The following is a 24,293-nucleotide window of genomic DNA, read 5'->3' as shown; positions in this document are numbered from 1 at the left end:
TGTTCTCTGAACATGTCGATCATAAGTTTGTCTTTAGTGTCTTTAAATGTACAAGATCCTTGATGGAGACAGCATAATTCTTGATAGATTTGTGATTGCCTTGTCTCCTTAGTGTGTGAATGACTTTATTAGCATTAATGTCAAATGTTATTTCTATCCTTTTCCTGACTTTTTAAAGACAACATTAACTAGTGAATCAATTGTTTTCTTTTTTAAATTAATGTATTTATTTGTATACAGAAGGAAGAATGCTCTTTTGATCACAAAAGAACATAAAATAGAAAAGAACCCAGATTTGATGGGACGCAGTGAGCTTCTTACAATGAGCTGAGTTTGAGGGACATTCTGACCAGGTTGTGGAGGGGAGTAAATGGAACAGTCACCAGGGACAATACATAAGTGGACATACATAGATTAAGGAAACCAACATTTGACATTTTTAAGTGCAGGTAGGCGATACGGCCGGCTGTGCTCTGGATGCGACCATGATGGGTGAAGTGCTAGAATAGAGGCACAGGAAGTGAGAGATAGAGGCAGTTTAGAGTCGAGGGACAAATATTAGCTAGCAGGCCGATGAGAATTAGGTTAAGAGAGTAACACAGAGACAGGGAGGTAGTCTTTTAGTTTGGTTTTGAACAAATCCGTGTGGATTGTTTCTCGGATGTCCAGGAGAAGAGATGAGAATTCCATGCAAGTGGATCAAGAAGAGATAAAGAGCGAAGGGAAGCACAGGGAGGCCGAGGAGCCACAAGGGTAGTCAAGGAGGCAGAACGGAGATTACGAGAAGGCTTTTAGAGTTGGATGGATAGATACAGTGGTGTCTTAGCGTAGATACACCTGTGTACCAGGAGAAGACATTTAACAATGGCCCTGTTTTGCATCGTCAGCCATCCTGCCTGTTGACGGTACGAGGAAGTAGGTGTGAAGTGAGGGAGTTCAAAGAGAGTCCTGGTAGTGAAGTTAATGATCTTGTCGAGAGGACAGAAAGCATAGTTGGGGAGACCAAAAAGGATGCTGGTACATTAGTGCAGTTTAGAGAAGCCAAGAGTGGTTAAGAGATGCTTGGCCGTGTTGAAAGGAAGGAGGTGCCTGATTTTGCTAATATTTAGGTGGTTGAGGAGAGCTGCTGTTCCAGTTTTGGAGATGAATGTAGCAAAGTTGAGAGAAGGGTCATAGAAGACGGCAAGGTTTTTAGATGAAGAAGAGTAGGGGACAGTAGTGTCAGATGAGAACTGGATAGGAAGAGATGAGAGAGAGAGAGATTTTGGCAGGGAAGAAGAGCACCTCTGTTTTGGCAGGGTTAAACATCAGAGTGCAAAGCTATCCAATATTTAATGGCAGAGAGACAGTTGGAAATTTTGATAGAGAAAACAGAGGAGAGTTCAGGAAAAGAGAATAACATTTGGGTGTCATCTGCAAAGAGTTGGTACGAGAACCCAATGGAGGAGATTAGTGCTCCAAGAGCAGAGGTGTAGCGTGTAATGAGGACTGGACCCAAGACAGAGCAGTGTGGAACACCAACAGTTAGAGGAGTGAGTTGAGAGGTGTTGTTGCTCCAGCAGACCGAGAATTGGTGAGGTGCAAGATAGGATTTAATCCAGACAAAGGCTCTATCCCAAATCCCAATAAGAAAGAAGAGTATTAAGAGATCTGAGTGATCAACAGTGTCAAAGGCAGCAGACAGGTGCAGGAGAATTAGGATAGAGGATAGCATGGAGTGCTTAGCAGAGGCAATGAAGTTGGACACATTCATGAGAGCCGTTTCTGTGGAGGCACAGGAGCGGAAACCTAGTTGTAAGGGGTCTCGAAGGTCGTGGATGTCTAAGAAATTGGTAGGATGGGTGAACACAACCCTTTAGAATAGTGCGGAAGGAGAGACACAGGGTGAAGGTTAGCCAGTAGGTTTGGGTCACCCCCTTGCTTTTTAGGAGAGGGATGACCATGGCTGTTTTAAAAACAGAGGGAAAGCAAGCGGAGTCAAAGGACAGGGTGAAGTCTTCAGCGAGGTGAGAAGCCACTAAAGGGGCAATAGGCCTGACTAGCTGAGGAGCAAGAGGGTCTGATGTAGCACAAGAGGAGTTAGCCTTCATCAGTAGAGCAAGAACGTTGTCAGAATTAGTGTGACGAAAGTGGGAGATAGAGGCAGGGGATGATGGTAGGGTAGGCAGAGTGTTAAATGTAGAAGGAGGGAGTGTGAAGAAGGTCAGAGGAGAGTTTCTAATTTTGGAAAGTTTTGCAGCAAAGTATTCAGCTAGCTCATTAGCTCTGAGAGTGGAGTTTGATAGTGATAGAATTAGGAGGATTGAGGAGTGAGTTTGCGGTGCCCTGTAGCCGGCGAGGATGGTTGGAGGGAGAGTCAGTGAGGGTTAGGTAGAATTCATCAAGAATGGACTTGAGAGAGTGCAGGGCCAAGAGGTGGAGTTGCAGGTCCTCATGCGAGTGGGAACGCCTCCATTTGCGCAGCTGCCAGTGCATGTTTGTACATGGAGAGCATATGAGGCATCGGATGTGAAGGAGGAGAGTGAGAACTGCAGGTCATGAGAAAGGGGGAATGGCAGAAGGTTTACATTTCCTTTTAATAATAGGTGAAGCAAGTAGTGAGGAAAGGTCAGAGGGTGGAAAGGAGATGGTGGTGGAAACAACTGAGTAATCACATATGGATGGTGTGACAGTAGCATTAGAGGCTGAGGAAGAGAGGTGGAGATGAATAAGAGATCCAAAGAATTAACCTGTGTGGGTAGGTAGGTTATGGATAGGGTGGAGAGTGGGGTCACTAAGAAAAGACTGAAGTTCCGATTTCTGATCAGTGGTTGGAGAGGGAAGGTTAAAGTCACCTAAGAGAGTGAGGTGATATTTAGTGAAAAGATAATCAAGGAGTTGCCCAAGATCACCAAACAATGGCCCTATGGGACCAAGAGGGTGATAGATGGAGATGATGTGAACCGAGTGAGGCAGCGCAATAGTAGAGGTGGTGAATTCAAAAGAGGTAGGAGAGGACGTGGCATTGGAGATTTGTGAGACAATGAGGTGGGAAGAAAGTAGGTTCCAAAACCTCCAACTCTGCCAGCCAGTCAAAGAGAGTGAATGAAGGATAGAGTAGTGTAGGGCTGGGGCAGTGTCACATGGAGAAATCCAGGTTTCAGTGATAGCAAGAAGGTCTATGGGAGGAAAGCTGGAATGAATGTAGACAGTGATCAAGGAAGTTTGTTGCATATGGACTGAGCATTCTACAGTGCAATGTTCAGTTGATGAGGTGAGGTAGAGTAAAGACATTGAGCCTCAGAGGAAGAGAGGTGAGGTGGATAGGTGTTAGAGATATGGTTAGCTCATTGGCTTTGTTTGTTCAAAGAAGGTGGCAGAGAGATGGAGTAGTGGGAGTTTCTAGTTATGAGTTTTATAATAGGGATAGGAAAGGAGGAAGTTGTAGCGTGATTGGAGAAAGTGTAGGGAAAAGTGGGTAGGAGGAGCAGGGGTAAATGCGTTATAACTGAGTAGCACAGTGTGGAGAGACAGTACAGTAATTAGGAAGCCTGTGGTTCTCACAGGTGCAACAGGGAGAAAGGCGAATCAGGACAACAGGAGGAAAAGCAAAGGCTCATAGGCTAAGAGGCAAGAGGCTGGTCAATGGCTGGTCTTCGCCCTTCACTGTTCCCCTCCCCCCCGAATTTACATTCCGATTATCCTTTGCACAATCCACAGGATGTGGGCCTATTAAATAATGTTGTGAATGGAGATTAATGTTAGCTGGCATAAACATGGAATTAATACTGTATTAATACTGTAATTAGTACTTTTCACTCTTGCACCACTGTCTATATACTGAATTAGTCAATCAAACCCAAGTGATCCTCTCAAACCTGTGTTATCTACCAGCATTACAACGTCTGGCCTTGACTTAGCCACACTTGGCCTCCTGGCTTGGCTGTCCCAGTACTACTGTTATTGCATTCACTCTGTGGAACATTTGAAATGCAAACTGGGCAAATAAGCCACCACACTTCAAGGTCCCACTTGAGCACATCTTGAGTCCATCATGCAGCCAAACATTTCTTACCTATTAACGGTATATTCCTTTTTGCAATTGCCCACATAAACAGTCCAGTTGATTCCATACATGTTATGACATAGCCTCTTTCTCCCATATTGAACTAGGGTGCTTCTAACCGGACCTATGTGCACAGTAGCTGCCTCAAAACATACTTTCCCCAAATACATCCCTCCCTCCCACCATTTGCCTTTGGCACCTATTCCTTCTAAGGTCTAGGTACCTCAGACGGGGCACACTATTTCAATTCCCAGGCTAGCCTTGTTCCCTCATACTACTACAGTAGTTAGTTGGCACAGTATACCATATTTTCAACATACCATACCATAACTGCAGGCATTTCAAACATGGGTATGCTTTCAAACACTATACTACACCTAAGTTGTTCACCAGCATGGCTTTTATTCTTGCTGATGAGAAGTTGGCTTCATAGCTTGCATCTATCCTTGGACTATATATACTGTGATTAATCTAGTGAAATCATCTCTAAGATCCCAACATGGGCCTACTCTTATGTGGCCAGGGAAAGGCAGCTGCTACCTGAACCCGACCCTGAGGGTGGAATTGTGCGGGAGGGTCACATGGGAGGGGACTCATATCATGGGGAAGTTGGAGACCTCTCTAAATGATTCCGCTAATGTTCCTAAAGCCTTAATGGCTAATTGTAAACAAATTGTCAATTTTGACATAAAAACAACTAGGGACTTCAAGTCCCATAAAGCATGTGATACTGGGATGAGGAAGAGGGATTCAGAGTTGATAAAGCATAATGAGCGGTCTAGTTGCTGTGGTAGAAAGCACTTGAGTGGGACCTTTAAATATATAGATGAGTTTCAGGCGGAGGGGAAGAGGAAGGAAGGAGAAGCTGATGGTGTAGTAGCAGTGGCAGCAGTACTATGTGCGGGAAACGCTGTGGAAGCATAGGAAGTGTGGCTGTGCAGAGAATGCACAGCTGGAAGCGGGTCCGAAGAAAGCTATGCCATGTGGAAGACGAGCTCCTAACACGCTGTGAACCAATCCGGTACAGAAGTTGAAACGGGGATCACACAGATCTCTCCTGAAGGATTGTGTGTACCGCGTCAGTCAGACCGGAGCTGGCAGAAGCATAGAGGGACACGAAGAGCTCTGCATCAGCACTCATGAGTCAGAAGGAGATGCCAAGGCATACCGGTGAGCTGGCCTGAAGCAGGTGACCCCGGATCAACCCGGAAAAGACTGCTAGGTGAATTTGATGATTTTGAATACCGAACAAATGAAGCAAGGCAGACTGGCACAACTCTCCTAGCAAGGGATACCAATGGCGATATAATTGTAACCCGCATTGCCAAAGCTGCATAGGAATGATATCAAGGCAAACAGGGCACAAATCTCCTAATAAGGGATACCAATGGGGAGATAATTGTAACCTGCGTTGCCAGCAGCCAAGAGGTTGCATAAGCATAAAGCAAAGGCTGAAGGAGCAATTCCATCCTTGTATGAAAGAGCAACAGGGAGAGAACTGTAACCTGCATTGCCTACAGCCAAAAGGCTGCAAAAGAATAATACAGAGACAGCAAAGGAGCAATTTCCCTTTTATGGAATAACAATTTGGGAAGAGTTGTAGCCCACTTTGTCAAGAGTCAAGGGACTACAAAGAGAAGCAGTTGTTGTTCAAACCTCCTCACTGTGGATCCTGGTGTGGAGAGTTTTGGAACAAGTATTACCACATAGTACAATTGTAGAAGTAGGAGTTTTATCCTGGCAGGTGAGTAAACCAGGAAAGGGACCAATAGTAGTTAGTCCTGACAGGTGAGTATACCAGAAGAAGATTTAAAGAACTGTGGTTGTGGTAAAAAGGTGTGTTGGAAAAGAACTCCATCACCATGTCTTGAGGAACTGTTGCATTTCAGAAAGTGATTATTGAGCTATCCTGACTAAAGAGTTTCTTTGGAAGAAGTATGGTTATTGAGCTATCCTGACTAAAGTGTTTCTTTTGAAGAAGAAGTATGGTGTGCTAACAATTTCTTGGCCTTTGAGAAAGAAACATTTATCCTGGGTTATGAATTGTGTTTTGAGGAAAAGACTTTTGTTTTGCCAAGCAAGAGACTATGGAAAAATAACAGTTGCTTTGTTTTATGAACAAGCATTTGGAAGAGAGATATTCACTTTGCCAAGTGGAAGGATATATTGAATGGAAAGTACCTTTTGTGCTATGTTGAATGGAACTTTGTTATTGCACAGAACTTTCCTAAATCTGATCTTTGCTCAAGGTATTCCTGAATTGATGCAGGGGAAGGGAGTCCAACCCTGGCAAGAACGAGTACTTTCAAAAGCTTCTGAGTTTGAATTGATATGTTACTGTGTGGAACCGAAGACAGCCAAACAAACTGCGCATAATTTTGTTGTGTATATTAGTGTAAGGATCAGATACTTTATGGACACTAGGTCATTCTTCTCTAGCCTTAGTTTGTAAGACTGCTTTATGAGGAACCTTTCATAGTGGACACTAAAAAATGGACCTCAGCGCCCTCCTTGTTATTGCAAATTATGTTTAAGTCGCATGAACCTGGTAACAACGGAGAAACACAAACTATAGCCCTTATTTGAAAATGACAGTGAGATCCATCGAAACATTGTCATCACAAAGGGCAACTGTATAAATAATATACTATCTATCATCACAAAAAATGGAGTCAAGTCTTTTTTGTTCTTTGGCGCATGAACATAATAAAGAGTAACCGTAGCCAGAGCAATTAGTTTGTAAGACAGGGACATTCTTGTTAAGTTAGGGAAAGATAGGCGTTTATCTCACCCCTTTTTATTTAATAAAATGGCTACCTTTGTGTCCGTCTCGCATTTCTGACTCCTCACAATACACATCCATTCCCTGCTACCGTATATAAGGATTCAGAGTTTTCATAAGACAGAGGTGGCATAGATCCTTGCATGATTAATCAAAGCTCAACTAGCTTTTGTTGATTGCTTAATGTTGATGCTTTGTTTAGAGCCCTGACTCATCGACACTGTGGTAGCTTGGGTTTCAGTTTCAACACCAATTAAATCTTGCACTAGCATTTGTTCCTCAATGGCATGCCTTGCAGACATTTTCACACATTCTCTCATGCCTGGGTTCTGTGTCCTCTAGACTTGCATGCAGAAACAGTAGACCTCCACACTAACTTGTAAAGACTTTGGAGATACTGCATCACTTTCAGCAATATCAGACATTAAAAAATGCAGACATGTGGAAAGCAATTCTATTATTTACATTAGACTTTCCTTGATTTCTTGCAACATTTGCTGCTTTAATTATCAGAGTGTGACTAACAAGAGAAGTACATTGTGCAACATCCCCAGACAGCAACGGCAAAGCAGAAGTGCGACAATAGAAGCCACCACATTGAAACAAACCTAAATTTACCTTCAGTGTTTGACATCTTGTGGTTGCCATGACTGTGTTATGGGATTCTGTCAAAAACTAACTTGCTGTGCATATAGTTTGCTGTGAACCAGTGTTTTAAAGAATCCAAATATCTGGGTACAAAGCATTTTAAACCAGTGCTCCTCAGTGTTAGAAAACTCTTACTCGGATGCGCAATATATAATTGATACATATATTTTACTTATTTTAAAAGTATTCTTAAGCGTATGACGTCCCCTCTGGTTTCATCCTTATCCCGCCAGAAGGGCTATGCTGAATACCGGAAGCATACATATAGTGCATATGTGAAATTTCTTCAGAAATGCGAAATGCCACCCTTACCTTGAGATTCTGGAAAATATCTCCTTTAACGTCTATGATTCTGTTGGAGTCTAATCTGAGTTCCACCAGACTGACACAAAAACTGAAATATTTATCTTCCAATCGATGAAACTGATTGTGTTGCAAATCCAGTGTTTGCAGCAGTGCCATGGTCTGGCAAAATCCAGGATCTAGTTTGGTGATAAGATTGAACCCTGCATTCAGCTTTACTAGCTGGCTGTATATAGAAAGGTTAGCGGGTGGTAGTGCTTTCAACTGGTTATGGGAGAGGTCCAAGACAGTGATGTTGCTTGGTAAGTCAAGTGGGATTTGTGTCAGCTTCTGGTGGCTGCAGTTTGCAGTCTCCTGGGTAACTTTGCAGGGATACGTCGCTGAAGTGCATAGGAGGCCTAATGGCAGCAGCAGGAGGTGCACGCTCATCAGAAAGAGAAGAACAGCCTTCATTGTCTTTTTCTGCAAAAGTGACAAACACAATTCAAGGAAAGTAATTGGTTTCAATATATTTTCAGTCAATCATTCAATCACTTTATTTATAAAAAAGATTGTCATAAAAGCAGAACTATATACAACATCTTTATAATTCATAACACATGCACAAGGATAAAAAGATAATAGGCATCCAACAATTAGAGTAAGGATTAATGATACATATGATACCAACGCAGAGATATACACAGATGAACACATACAAAAACACATAACAATAAAAAAAAATGTCGGTTCTCAAAATATTATGGTGGCATAGAGAGACCTATAAGTTAATTAAATGCATTGTACGCCCTGCATTATGAAAAATCTACCTACTGAACTATCCAAAAGATAAATTGGTATCCTATGATAAAATTTAAATCTGAGGTGATGTTAAATGTTTACCCCTCAAATATAAGGCTTGCCTAAGATTTGTCCAATAGCGCCCAGCCAACAAGTAAAGACAGTGCTTGTAGTAAATCGTACAAAACTGTACGACATTTACGGATGCCACACTCAATCAAGAATGGGAACAGCGTTCTATGTCTGGCCCTATTATAAATTGGGTGGAAATTTTGGAGTTTTATCTCCAGCAAATCCTGCTTTCTGCCCGTTTTCAGCGCTATTACTGCCAGCGCAATTACTGCCAGTGGTAATAGCTCCCCCAACCCAATTGGTTCCAATGGAATCAATGGGGAATGGGAACTTACCGCTGTACAGCTACTTGTGATCTGGCATTAATAGCACTGGATTGAGTAGCAATAACGCTATTTGCGCTGGGGGGTGCCCCTGCGGTATTACCGCAGGGATACAGTCAGACTCCTGATGAGGCCCTATGCAGGGTATAAGAGGAAATGCAACAAATCCTCTTGTAAACCTCCACACAGTTTGCAACTACTCAAGCCATTCGAGTCGGTCAGTGCACAGGGGCAGCTTGTTAAACCTTGCCCTCGTAATAAGGCACCTCTCATTGGACCAGTTAATCCATGTGAGATATTCTTGCAGACCATACGAGGTCAAGATAATATGATTATGATTGGAGATTTTTAATAGCTTTCTTTCTTCTCAAGCATCTTCCAAAATGGTCAGAAGACACTCTTTTAAAGTGCTTTAGAATACCCTGAAATGGCTAGCTGACTCTCTTCCTATGGTATTACAACAGCCATGAGATTGTTCCCTTCTGAGTTGGAACACTCATGGTCACCAGCACTTTATGTCCAAAGGCTCCCTTTCTATCATCAATAATCATTCCCTTTTCTTCCTCCAAGAAACGTGGTTGCAGTCTCCTTTTGCCATGGATGGCTATATTTTACATCATACCCCTGCCCAAAAAGGTGCGCGGGGGCGGCCTTTTGGGGGGCTCATGATTGGGATTACTAACAGGATTCCTAGTAGGAAGATCATCGCTGCATATGGCAATTATATCTGTGCTGTTGAAGCAACCCTTATGATAAAAACAAATTGGGAAAATGTTTTATTAGTTAACATATATAACCCGCCGCGGGGCAAGCACAGAGAACTCATCCAGGAATCACTGCATGAGCTACTGGGCAGATGGAGACTCGATAATGAGAATTATTTTGTGATTGTGGCAGGTGACCTGAATTGCCATATTAATGGTGGGAGTGGCACGGGCAACAATCCGCTCCTAAGCATCTATAGCCTGTGGAACTACATGCCCTCAGATGCGGAAGGGGATTGTTGGTCTGGTTTCTTCAAGTGTTGGGACCTTGAGATTATTAATGGCCGTTTCAAGAATGACAGACCAGGCAAGATCACTTGGAGAAATGGGCTCGGTGGCGGCAAGGGGGATTGGGTGAGTACCCTCGATTACATTTTCACTAGTGCTGAGGTTGCTGCCATTGTTGAGGATATGGGGGTGCAAGAAACCTAATGGAGCAACCATGATCCCCTTGTTATGAAGTTGGGGATCTTCTCTCCCCAGGTGGGGTCCATCAATCTGGGGGATTTGTCAGCCAATCACACTTTAAATCGTATCTCATGGTCAGAGAAGAATGTGTTAAAAGCAACTAAGGTCATGGGAGATTGGGATCTGAATTAGGTTTACAGATTTACAGGTTAATTCATAGAATTTCGCAAAAAAGTGGCGCACGCGGCTGTCGCACAGTGTGCGCGTGCGAATGTCTGCGCCAGCCGCGTGCGCTAAAATCGATTTCCGCGCACAGTGTATTCATGGATTTTAGCCTCCAAAAGCAGCCATGGCGCAGAGTGGCGCAGCGACCCTGCAGCAGCGCCAGTTACGCCCCCAAGAAAGCCCCTAGCGCAAGGAAAAGCCATCAAAATCCCCAATCCAGCGCAAAGGGCTGCGCTATCCCAGAACCAGTTTACCGGGCTGCCAAACAGCAAAGCCAAGCGGGGAACGTGTATTACTCGAGTGCGTGGGAAGTTTTACACGCGATTTCAGCAGGGTACGTGTATTTCAGGGGTGCGCGGGAAGTTTCACACGCAATTTCAGCAGGGTACGTGTATTACAGGGGTGCGCAGGAAGTTTCACACGCAATTTCAGCAGGGTACGTGTAATACAGGGGTGCGCGGGAAGTTTCACATGCGATTTCAGCAGGGTACGTGTATTTCAGGGGTGCAAGGGGAAGTTTTACATGCGATTGGCCTGGGTACGTGTATTTGAGGGGTGCGCGTGAAGTGTTACACCCGATTTCAGCAGGGTACGTGTATTTCAGGGGTGCGCGGGAAGTTTAACACGCGATTGGCCTGGGTACGTGTATTTCAGGGGTGCGCGTGAAGTGTTACACGCGATTTCAGCAGGGTACGTGTATTTCAGGGGTGCGCTGGAAGTTTCACACTCGATAGGCCCTGTGCGAGTGGGGTACATGTATTACTGGGGTTTGCGTGAAGTTTCACACGTGATTTCAGCAGGGCACGTGTATTACGGGGGTTTGCGGGAAGTCTCACACGCGATTGGATGCGGGTATGTGTATTTCGGTGGTGCGCGGGAAGTTTCACGCGCGAAAGGGCCTGTGCGAGTGGGGTACGTGTATAACTGGGGTTCGCGGGAAGTTTCACACGCGATTGGAGCAGGGTACGTGTATTACAGGGTTCGCAGGAAGTTTCACAGGCGATTTCAGCAGGGTACGTGTCTTTCGGGGGTGTCGGGGAGTCCTACACGTGATTGGGCAGTGTGGGTCCTCCCAGGTGTTCCCTGTACACCCTCTACGGCCCCTGCAGGCAGCCCACACCACAGGGGACTACCCTGCACCCCTGGTCATGTCCCGCAGGCAGCCCACCCAACATGGGCATGCCCTCCAGCAAAGCCACATGTCTCCTTGCACTACTGATCACCAACTCATGTCCCCTTGCACCCCCACCCCCCAGCAGTGCATGGCACCTGCCAGCAGGACCCCACTCATGTCCCCGTGCACCCCCACCCCCCAGCAGTGCAGGACACCTGCCAGCAGGCCCCCACTCATGTCCCACTCATGTCCCCCTGCACCCCCACCCACCAGCAGTGCAGGGCACCTGCCAGCAGGCACCCACTCATGTCCCCTTGCACCCCCACCCCCCAGCAGTGTGGTGCACCTGCCAGCAGGCCCCACTCATGTCCCACTCATGTCCCCTTGCACCCCCACCCCCCAGCAGTGTGGGGCACCTGCCAGCAGGCCCCCACTCATGTCCCCCTGCACCCCCACCCCCCAGCAGTGCAGGGCACCTGCCAGCAGGCCCCCACTCATGTCCCCTTGCACCCCCACCCCCCATCAGAGCAGGGCACCTGCCAGCAGGCCCCCACTCATGTCCCCTTGCACCCCCACCCCCCAGCAGTGTGGGGCACCTGCCAGCAGGCCTCCACTCATGTCCCACTCATGTCCCCTTGCACCCCCACCCCACAGCAGTGCGTGGCACCTGCCAGGAGGCCCCCACTCATGTCCCCTTGCACCCGCACCCCCCAGCAGTGTGGGGCACCTGCCAGCAGGCCCCCACTCATGTCCCACTCAAGTCCCCTTGCACCCCCACCCCCCAGCAGTGCAGGGCACCTGCCAGCAGGCCCCCACTCATGTCCCACTCATGTTCCCCTGCCCCCAGGTCATGACGATCCTCAATCATGGCCCTTATGGCCAGCCTCCCCAGCCCAAAGACCCAACCAAGTATTGCAACCACCGACAAAGAAAAGGCAATTAGATGATACAACCTCAATGGCAAGTATGTAAATGAACACATGTCCGTCACACACACACACACACACACAATGGTTGCAAGCGAATGTGAAAACCCATATCATGACATGCATGAAACCAATGAGATAATACCACACATCGAAGTATGAAGAAATAAATGTATTAAGCACAACATGAATGTAATGAAAATCAAACAAACAACAATGGTAATAAAAAAAGAAAAGCTGCATGTCCGTTAAAAACTGAAAAAGAAGAAATCATAATCCAAAGAAATCCAAAGGAAATGGTGTCCAACAAAGCAAATCCAAGGGAAAAAAGAAAAGTGAAAACCATTGCTCCATGGTGAAATAAAAAAAAAAAAAGAAGAAGAAAAAAAGAAGAATCCAATGGTGAACTATATACAGATGAACAATCCAGGGTCCATGAGCCCAACTGAAGAAATGAAACCTATCAAAAATACTACCTAATAAAAAACTATATACAGAAATGTGGTGCATTGTCCAAGCGCAACCAAAATAAAGAAAAAACAAAAAGGAAACCTAACACTATCTAACTATATACAATGGCTGCCCTGGCCCCGAGGTCTCGCAGGGAGGCACTCATGGCCTGTTCCAACTCCCTGCAAGTTGCCTCGAGGCACTCTGCCCGCCTCAACGCCCAATGCATGGCGTTCTCCGCCCTGACCATCGTGAGCCACGCCTCTTCCGCCCAACCGCAGCCACACGGAAGACACTCCCATTCCTGGGTCCTCCTGCCCTATGGTCGATGCCTGCCCCTCCGATGTTGATGGCCCGAGCCATCATTGCTCCCACCTACAGCCTGCTCCTGCTCCTGCTGCTGCTGCTGAGGTCCATGTGCCCTGCACATCCTCCATCTGCTGGTCTCCAGTTGTGGTGTCCACCCCTGCTGGACTGCCAACTCCCGACTGTGGCAGGGATGGGATCTCCACCAAGCTGGCTGTGTTGGTCAGGCCAGGTCCACAGGGGGCCCTGGTGGAATCTGGGCCAGAAGACAATGTGGAGAACGACCGGCGCATAACCTCCACAGAGGAAGAGAGGTCCGCCAGAGTGCGCGACACATGTAGGAACCCACCGACCAGGGCCCCTCCCAGCGGTGCCACGTCACGACGCTGCTCTTCGTGATGGCGTACGTTCTCCGCCCAGGAACAACACACGTCATCACGAATGTCACGTGTGCGCAACGCGACACCCACCAGGACGGATCCCATACGGTCGCGGGACCCCTCGCCCGCAGGTAGTGGAGAGGCAGGTGACATGGCACACTCCCCTACCTGCGGACGGGCCTGGGACAGGGCCTCCTTGCTGGTGCATGATGGTGCAGTCACAGGGTCAAGGACAGCGACATGCACAGGCCCCTCCGCGGTGACCTGTGCTGCCTCCTGACCCTGGCCCTGGACTGCACCACTTGCACCAGTGGTACTACCCCCACCAGGCTCCATGTGCGGCTCAGTAGCGGGCTCCTCCTCCTCTGTGGAGACCACCAACCTGGATGTCTCTGCGCTGTCTTCCACCATTGGAAGCCCCTGTGGGGGCTCACCCGGCCCTTCCGCCACAGCCGTTGTGGCAGACGCGGCACCAGCCCCCTCGCTCCCGGATGATGGTCATTCCTGGGAGGGTGGCTGGGCCTTGCGTCGCCGCCCGGTGGAGGCATCCCCGCCGCTTGGGTCCACAGCGCCGTCTCCACCCTCTTCTTCACTTGACGCTGCGTAGAGGGAGACATAGAACACAAGCATCAGGGTACAGCAAAAAATACCCTAGACAGGAAGCATTAACACATGAGTGGCACTGGCAAATGTCACTTCCATCCTGTCCTTCCACAACACATGGGTCAATGCATGCAACACACATGCAGAAACACTCCCGGCACCTGCAATCAACATCAACACCCATGTACAAGGGCCCCTGTAAACCAAGATGTTGCCTTCAAAGTCACATACATCCATGGCGTTTCAAAGTCAAACACACACTTCTCTGGCGCACACACACACACACACACACACACACACACACACACACACACACACGTGCACCATACATGTACATGACATCAGCACCCATTCCTCACCTCCCCTCCATGTCCAGGAACAGAGACTGCCATGCTTTCAGGTGTGCATTCTGCATAGAGGTCTCAATGTTGCATTAAAACACATGCACCTACCATGTGGTTCACACATAACTGGTCTCACATGCATGACCATGATGTCCCTGTACACACACATCCATACATGGCTTATGTCACACATACAGGCAAGTATCAGACTACCAGCACACTGCAACATGCCCCGTCTCACACAGCAATGCATGGCCACTTACCGCTCAACTCCATACGGGTCTGCCTCCGAAGGATCTGGGCGTGGAGCGCTGGGCCTATGCGTTCCAGGACCCTCATCTGGATGTTGTTCAGGCTGACCCGGCCCCCCTCCGCGAGACGCTGGGCCTTTATGAGGGTCCTAGACCTGAAATCCTCCCAGCGCTTCTTGACATGTTGGTAGTTGCGGGTTGCCATCCCCTCCGCGTTGATGGCAACCACTGCGTCATACCAGATCCTCTCCCGTCCTTCCTTGTTGGCGCGTCTTGTTCTGAAGAGGGCATCATAATGCCCCGGGACATGCTCCACCAGGTCCAACTTCGGTGGCAGTGAATCTGGTGGCCCTCTGCCTCTCTGGCTGGGGGTTGCCAGTGGTGCCAGATGGAGATGTGCCTGACATGGCAAACCCAGAGGCAGGAGTGGGTGGGCAACTGGGTCGTGGGGCTGGGCTCTGGAGCGATGGAATCCCAGTCGGGAGTCTTCTGTTCCAGCAGGGGTGGACACAGCAACTGGACCCCTGCAGATGGCTGACGTGCAGACACCAAATAGCAGGGCACGTGGGCAGCAGGCAGGCAGCAGCAGATGGCTGGTGGGAGCATGCTCGGGGCTCTTGGGGGCAGGAAAATGGCCTTCAGGGCAGGAGCGTGGTCTTCCGTGTGTGTACGTGTGGCCAGCTTGATACGGAGTGATTTGGCACGTGAAAATCTTGCACGTCAGCCTGTAATTCGAGGAAAGGCCCTTAGCGCGTAAGCGCGTCAGCACACGTATGCGATATCATTGGACCAAAGGCCCTTAGCGCGTAAGCGCGTCTGTGACGTATTATGCACGGGCGTTGCCCTTTCGCGTGTAAAACTTGCCGCGCACCCCTGAAATACACGTACTCCGCTCGAACAGGGCCCTTTCGCATGTGAAACTTCACGCAAAACCCGTAATACACGTACCCTGCTGAAATCGCGGGTGAAACTTCACGCGAACCCCAGGAATACACATACCCTGCTGAAATCGCGGGAGAAACTTCCCGCGAACCCCAGGAATACACATACTCCGCTCAACAGGGCCCTTTCGCGTGTAAAACTACACGCTGTACCCCAGAACTACACGTACCCCGCTCGCTCGCACAGGGCCAATATTCCTGGGGTTCGCGTGGAGTTTCACACGCGATAGGCCCTGTGCGAGTGGGGTACGTGTATTACTGGGGTTCGCGGGAAGTTTCACACGCGATTTTGCTGGCAGAGCGGGGTACGTGAATTTCGGGGGTGCACGGGGAGCCCTACACGTGAATTGGCAGTGTGGGTCCTCCCAGGTGTTCCCTCTACACCCCCCACAGCCCCTGCAGGCAGACCACACCACAGGGGATTACCCCACACCCCTGGTCATGTCCCGCAGGCAGCCCATCCACCATGGGCATGCACCCCAGCCAAGCCACCTGTCCGCTTGCACCACTGATCACCAACTCATGTCCCCCTGAAACCCCACCCCCCAGCACTGCGGGGCACCTGCCAGCAGGCCCCCACTCATGTCCCACTCATGTCCCCCTGCACCCCCACCACACAGCAGTGCGGGGCACCTGCCAGCAGGCCCCCACTCATGTCCCCCACAAAATGTCATCACGATCCACAATCATGGGCCTAATAGCCACCCGAATCACACCCCACGCCACCCCAGTCGAAACACACAACCAAGTATTACATACACCCCACATTGAAATCCCCATCGATGAAACATCCCAAATGGCAAGTATGCACATCAATACATGTCCATCACACACACACAATGGGTGCAAGTGAATGAGAAAACATGCATCGTGACATGCAGGAAACCAAGGAAAGCATACCACACAATGAAGTATCAAACACAAATGTATTACACACAAAAGCAAGGGAATGAAATGAAACCACACAATGTAAATAATAAATAAAAAGCTGCATGTCCAAAAGCAAATGGGTCCAAAGAGTCTATCCGTCAAATCAAATCCAAAGTGAAAAAAAAGACAAATCCATTGATCCATGGTTAAAAAAAAGGAAAATGAAGTGAAATCCATTGTGGAACTATATACAAAGTACAAATCCAGGGTCCGTGAGCCCAACCACTGAAAGGAAACCTACAAAAACCCTACATAATGAACAACTATATACAAAAAGGTGGGGCATTGTCCAAGCGCCCCAAATGAAAAGAAAAACAAAAGGAAACCTAACACTATATAACTATTTACAATGGCAGCGGGCTAGTCCAACGGCTCACTTTCTGATTTCCCGGGCCAGGGCATCATCGAACTCCTGCTCGATGTCCCGAAGTCGGTCCTTTTCCATGGCCCGAGGGTTCGCAGGGACGATGACATCTGGACCTTCAGGTCCCTGCGAATGGCCTAGAGGCACTCGGCCCGCCTCAGGGCCCTATGCATGGAGTTCTCCGCCCTGACCATCGTGAACCGTTCCTCTTCCGCCCGCTGCCGCCCCGCATCTATAGCATGGCCCAACCGCTGCCACACGGAAGACACTTCCCGTCCTGGGTCCTCCTGCCCTCTGGCCGATGCCTGCCCCTCCGATGTTGAAGGCCCCGAGCCATCATGGCTCCCACCTTGTTGCTGCTGCTGCTGTGCCTCTGCCTGTGCCCTGGCTCCTGCTGCCTGCACATCTCCTCCGGCTGGGGTGCAGTTGTTGAGGTGGCCACCCCTGCTGAACGTCCGACTCCCGACTGTGGCAGGGATGTGTCCTCCACCAGCCTGGCCGCAGGGTCAGAGGCAGCTCCACAGGGCACCCAGGTGACACATGGGTGGGAAGATGGCACGGAGGACGACTGGCGCATAGGGGGTTCAGTTGAGGAGGGGATGGGACCAAGGTCCAGAAAATGGAGGGATCCGGCCCTGGTGAGCTGTCCCAGTGGGTCAACGCGGTCAACGAGCCATGCGAGAAGACGTGCAGTCTCCTCATGAAAAGACTGCAGGTCAGCTTGCATGGCCACGTTGACCAACGCCACCACACCCAGGACAGGGTCAACCCGGTGCCTGATAGCCACATCCGCAGGGAGAGGAAGGCCAGATGGTGTAAGTCGATCCCCTCCCTGAGAAAGGGTCTGGACGTAGGCATCCCTGCTGGTGCGGGATGATGCAGTGACAGGATCGGGGACAGGATTACACACAGACACCTCCGCGGTGGCCTGTGCTGCCTCCTGTCCCTGCCCCTGCACTGCACCACTAGCACCAGTGGAATCCCCACCTCCAGACCCCGTCTCTGTCCCTTGCATGGCCTCCTCCTCCACCAAACCCCGCCACCAACCTGGATGACTCCATGCCATCTTCCTCCGTCGGACCCTGTGGGGTCTCAGCTGCCCCTTCTGCTGCCGAGGAGTCCAACTCCGACCTCCGCTTCTTGGACCTACCCTCGGCAGCTACGGCCTGGGACGCGGCACCGGACTCCTCACTCCCCGACGAGATCACAACCTGGGAGGGGAGCCGGGCCTTGCGTCTCCGGCTGGCGGTGCGATCCCTGCCGCTGGGCTCCACAGCACCCTCTCCGCCCTCTTCATCAGTTGATGCTGCAGACAGGGAGATAGGAGACAGGCATCAGGGCACTGTACAATGGACTGAGACACACATGACAGTTCCACATGAGGGGCAAACTTCAGACATGGCATCACAATCCCCAACACACATGTCATTTGAAATCACACACATGAGCTATTCCACAGCCATATCACAACGGCCAGCACCATCCATACACATACAACAGCATGAGCAGACAAAGAAGTGACAGACATCACATGAAACACAGGGAGTGCACTAGACATGCACACACGCCACCACACTTACATGCATGTGTACACCTCCACCAACTGTCACAGTGATGAGATCGGCATCCATGTCACATCTGGCAATCAGCCTTCTACATATCAGTGTCACATGCATCCATGTTGCATCACTGTTGCACCCTTGTCAAATACACACACATGCAAAGGTACACGTGTGGAATCAGAAAAAATACAATATTACGGCTGTTACACCGAGCAAAGGAAAATACACCGACACAGGCTTATAAAGATTCCCAGAATCTTTATTACAAAACTGAACAGTATTCAACAAAGTACACAAATAGCTATTTGGCCGTCAATACATCACAGAGACCAGCAGCAGGGTTCAATATGAGCAGTGAGGGAATTTCCTAGCTGGACATCGACGCATTTATACAATTTGTAAAATGATGTCCAGCCCCCTTACAGGTTAATCATGCACTGGGCTAGGGTCGTGCCAGGTTCACTTTCCTAATTTACATATCTCGTGTATGCGGTTTTACTTTTCAATACATTTACTAACACACTCCATTATTCTTCAATTTAACATTTACACTTTTTATATTTTGCTTTAATACAGACCAAACAATGTTTTGCAGATTATATTCGGATAGCATTACTGTTCTTGTATACTTGTAGTTTAACATTGCTAATTCAAGTAATCCCCTGCTCCCGAGGTCAACAAAGGACAAGGTCTACATGACCCTAACATGTAGCCTGAGGGCAGGTTGGACATTAACTCCCCTACAGAGGTTAAGGCAAGAACAAGGACACACAAGACGGCCATTTTAGATTACAGGGTGACTTTGTATAAAACCCCAAAGTGGCGGTTTCTAACCTAAAATGGAGGCTTAAATCAAGATGGTGGCTTACATCAATTTCTAAGGTCAAGACCTTGCCGCAGAGAGTTATTCGCGTACAATTTTCAGCAACTTGGCGTAGGCCAATATACATATGAATCGTTTGTAATAAGAGGCATAATTTAATATCCGGGTTGACAAACCCTCCTTTTGGCCTATGCCAAGTGCTAATACTACCTCTGATTTGCTTGCTAGCAACTCCATGCGTCATCGTCCATACACCCAGAATCATTGTCGGACATATCTATTGCCATTAGGTCTGATACCAGAGTTTCTTTCAACACATACTCTTTGGAGAGCTCCTTTGGGGCATATATTTTATTCCCTAATACACTTGTTGCTTGCGCGCAACATCCCCCTAATATTGAGCCTATACCAGGGAGACACTGTATACAACAACAAAGAAACAGAAAACTTCCCAAGATAATCAGTAGGGCCGAGAACAACTTCCATCCCCATGACCGTAGGAGGTCCCAAAACCATGTACCAAGTTCCCAATTTCCCTCAGGAACATGTACTTCTGAACTAAGAATATGTAGATTTTGGATCGCCCTAAAGATCGTTGGAGAGGAGTCTGGAACGTAAACGCAGCAAGCGGACCCCACCAATTTACATACTCCTCCTCGCTCTGCCAGGATGACATCTAATGCCATCGGTTCTGAAGAGCCACTAATCTTATCGCCCTCTGCTCTAACGTCATATTATAGAGTATGTCAATGGTCCGATTGATGGTTCTCTCCAATACTCTCGCTAGTCCCCTAATATCTTCTGAATTCGTAATTTGCCCAAAAAATGGTACAAAAGATTTCATAATATCTCCTAAAGTTTGCACTGGAGTATCCCCCTTTACACCTCGTCGTGGACGAGTCTTTGAAATTTCTGTAGTACTGGCAATAAATACCCCAGGTAATAGAATCCCTAAATAACAGGTTCCTTGCCAATCCCTGGGCAACCATGGAAATGCCACATTACCGCAAACAAAATAGACAGGTTCGCCTACGTACAGAGGTCTGTTTTCACTAGTCAAATTCGCAACGTTGGCGCACTTTCTAAAATTACCCATTGACCGTGTTCCATTCCTCTGTATGCAGAAGGATACTGAATCGGGGCTGTGATTAACAGAATAAGATGGAGGCGTGGCATCCTTATTGCCTATAGGAACCATCTTGAAAGAGATTAAAGACTGAAAAGGACGAGACAATCTATCGGAGGGCCTAACAGAAGCAACATTTGGCTTACTTCTATTTGCAAAAAGTGAGCATCCCAGGGGCATCAAAACATTCTTTTCAAAACTATTTAAATTTGTACCATCAAAGTTCCCTGAGATGCTGTCATTCCATCGACCAGAAAATAGTGCTCTAAGAGCAGCGTAACAGGCAGTTATCAGAGGCAAAGGGTAAATATACCAACCTAGCCCCTTATCCCCATGTTGCGGTAAATGTGTACAGATCCAGCAATTGGTCTTATTAAAAATTGCATGAGTGACATTCATTATTAGCAAAAGGGTATTATTCTGATAATTCCGTCTATGTAAAGAATCTCTAGGCGACAAAGTAAGCAATTGCACAGAGGGAGTGGGAATCACAGACACATTTTCAATAGGTAAAAAGTCCTCTAACGGATATGCTTCTTCCAGATACCATAACCCAAACCCAAAAGTCATTATAAATCCAGAAATTAGTACGAGAAGGCAACAATACACTTTGGGGGTTCCCTTACATACTTGATCATTGTCTCTGCTAGTCACATTTTTATCTAAACGTTCGGTACGAGCGGTAGCAGGTGCAGGCATCGTAGTCTTCAATCGAAAAAACACCAATTGTTCGTTTGCTGGCGACTCCAGTCGCGCGTCTTCTTAATGTCTTCCCCACAACCCTTAGCCAACAGAATCTTTCTGTACAATCGGGCCAAAAAGACAAGCCCTCAAATGATTTTCTCAGTCGCACAGTCCGACCATGCTGTACATTTATTTCCTTGGGCGCAAATTATATTTTGCAGTTTCTGGTGAGAACAAAGTGTCGTCACTTCCTCCTGGAAGTGGTGAACGGACGGAAATGGGATCAAGAAAGGATTGATCCGGAAGTTCCACTGTTGGGGAGTGCGGAGACAAGATGGCCGTTTTGTCCGGCTTTGCGGATTCTGAAGCGGTCTCCGATTCTCCCTTGTCGGTTGTTGCTGTTTCAGGTACGCGAGTTACAGCAGTTTGAAGAGATTCTGTGTCTTCTGTATCGTAAGGCACGGGCTGTGGGATCCGTTTGGTGTGCGTCGCATGGATCCAGTGTTTACGACCCGCTACCCGCACGGCAGTCTGGGTGACTAGCAGGACTTGGTAGGGACCCCTCCACCGAGGTGCATGGCAAGATGACCTCTAAAAACCTTTGTGAGGATCCAGTCCCCCGGTCGTAGACTGTCACCGGGGCCCTCGTAGTGCACAGGTAATGCCTCTCCTACCTGGTGATAAATTGAAAACAGATTTTTAGTCAACTGGTTACAGTAGTCTGAAAGAAGCACATTTTCTATATCCCGTAATGAGCGACTTTTTGGCATACCCCAAATATTAGCAGGTCTCCCCATTACCACCTCAAAGGGAGAGAGCCCAGTCTTAGTTTGAGGGGTCGTTCTCATCGATAGTAACGCGATCGGTGAGGCGTCCGGCCATTTTAGCTTGGTGCCAGCACACGTCTTAGCGAGTTTGTTCTTTATAATGCCGTTGTGCCTTTCCACTAATCTGGCACTCTGGGCATGTCTAGCTGAATGGAACCGCTTGTCAATCTGTAGTCCTTTGCAAATTTGCAGGATTACAGTGGCAATAAAGTGTGGCCCGTTATCAGACCAGATGTCTCTCGGCAGCCCGAACCTAGGAAAAAACTCTTTCAACAGAGTTTTTGCTGTGGTTATGGCCGTTGCATCTTTAACCGGGAAGGCCTCAACCCACTTATTAAAGGCGCAAATAACAACCAATACATATTTAAGATTGTTACACCGTTCCATTTCAATAAAATCAAAGTGAATAACCTCAAACGGGACAGAAGGTGGAGAGAAACTAACTCTAGTAGTCGAGGTACCTTTTCCTACATTGTGCTGCAAGCAAACCATGCAATTCTGGACAAAACGCTCCGCAATTTTGAAAATCTTATCATTGGCCCATACACTGTGTAGCATTTTTGTTAGTTTCCGCGCACACACATGTGTCGGACCATGAGCCATAATAACCATCATTGTAATGTAGGCGTCAGGGAGTAACCATTTCCCTTCAACATTGTCTACCCAACACCCATCATCATCCAATCTTCCTGCACCCTCGATCCACCTTTTAGTTTCCTCTATGGTAGCATCTGCTTGAATATCTTTTACAACATCGATACTTTCTCCCAAAGTGCAAACATTTACAACTTCTTTTACAGCGTACATTTCTGAACTGCAATCAGTGGCAGCCTGTTTAGCTATCTGATCGGCGAATGCATTCCCTTTTCCTACATCATCTGTAACTTTTTGATGTGCTGAACATTTTATGATAGCTAACTGAACAGGGAGTGCAAGTGCTGAAAGTAATCGCACTATTAAAGTGCCGTGCTGGATTTTCATTCCGTGCGAGGTCAAGAAACCTCGTTCTTTCCAAAGTCTACCGGAATTGTGGGCCACCCCAAAGGCATACTGACTGTCAGTATATATATTCACTGTATGCCCTTCAGAAAGCTCACAAGCTCGGGTTAACGCTATAATTTCTGCGGCCTGCGCAGAGTTATGCATAATTCTTTTAGTTTCCACAACCGTGCTTAAAGTAGTGACAGCATAAGCAGCCGTGGATGTTCCGTCTGGAAGTTTAAAACAAGAGCCATCACAAAATAGCTCTCCTTGAGGGCTATTCAAAGGCGTGTCTTTCAAATCGATTCTGCCTTTTGTCTCTTGTTCTGTCATATAAAGGCAATCGTGTGACGTATCGTCATCATCAACAATATTTTGTGAGACAGGTAAAAGATCAGCCGGATTTAATACGCAACACCTCTGAATTTGAATGTGGGGGGCAAACAAGATCAGTTCATATCTTGTCAATCGTGCAGAAGTGAGGTGTTGCGTTTGAGTTCTATTCAATAGAATATCTACAGAGTGAGGTACCATTAGGGTTAACGCATGACCCAGGACCATTCCCTCACTCTGTTTTACAGACGCAGCAGCAACAGCGCGCAAACATCTTGGCAAAGCGCATGATACAGGATCAAGGGCGGAGGAATAGTAGCCGCACGGCCTATTCTTCCCTCCATGCTCCTGCGTTAACACAGCCAAAGCACATCCATCACGTTCATGCACAAACAATACAAAGGCCTTATAATTCGGAGTTCCTAAAACCGGCGTCGAACACAGCGCGGATTTGAGCAAATCGAATGCTGTCTGGTGTTCCAAGGTCCATGGCAATGGCAAAGAAATGCCCTTCTTTGTCAAAGCCAACATTGGTTTAATCGTTAACGAAAAATTCGGGATCCACAATCTACAATAAGAAGCCATACCTATCAAGGCTCTAACTTCCTTTTGCGTATTTGGGACAGGCATACCAGAAATGGTCTTTATTCGTTCAGGTGTCAACCGTCTTCCCTCCTTTGACAGGAGATAGCCTAAATAGGCGACCTCCTGGCAACAATATTGGAATTTCTTAAGTGAAGCTTTGTGGCCATGTTTTGCTAAATGACAAAGCAACAACACGGTGCCTTCTTTACAGGCACTCTCAGAATCAGCAGCCAAAAGGAGGTAATCTATGTACTGTAGTAACGTGCAAGTAGTAGGCAACTCGAGGGTATTGAGCTGCTCTTTCAATGCCCTACTATAAATACTTGGACTCTCAGTGTACCCTTGTGGTGCACGAGTGAATGTAAACGAGCGTCCACCTAGGGTGAACGCAAACAAATACCTACTATCCTTGT

At 47.8% G+C, this 24,293-nt stretch overlaps 1 protein-coding gene across 2 annotated transcripts in view; it reads right to left on the bottom strand.

Moving 5' to 3' along the window:
• TLR3 (toll like receptor 3) overlaps positions 1–24,293 on the bottom strand; it is a 531,454-nt gene that overhangs the window by 343,743 nt on the left and 163,418 nt on the right. For both annotated transcript variants that reach the window (XM_069631540.1, XM_069631539.1), the window contains exon 2: positions 7,788–8,240. In XM_069631540.1, coding sequence (XP_069487641.1) covers positions 7,788–8,231 — 444 coding nt within the window. In that variant the 5' untranslated portion in view covers positions 8,232–8,240. The remainder of the gene's footprint in view (positions 1–7,787; positions 8,241–24,293) is intronic.

This window comes from Ambystoma mexicanum, chromosome 6q (assembly GCF_040938575.1).
Source record: "Ambystoma mexicanum isolate Mex_15411 chromosome 6q, UKY_AmexF1_1, whole genome shotgun sequence".
NCBI classification, from domain to species: Eukaryota; Metazoa; Chordata; class Amphibia; order Caudata; family Ambystomatidae; genus Ambystoma; species Ambystoma mexicanum.
Note: the sequence above shows the minus strand (reverse complement) of the source record. Positions and strands in the feature narration are given on the sequence as shown.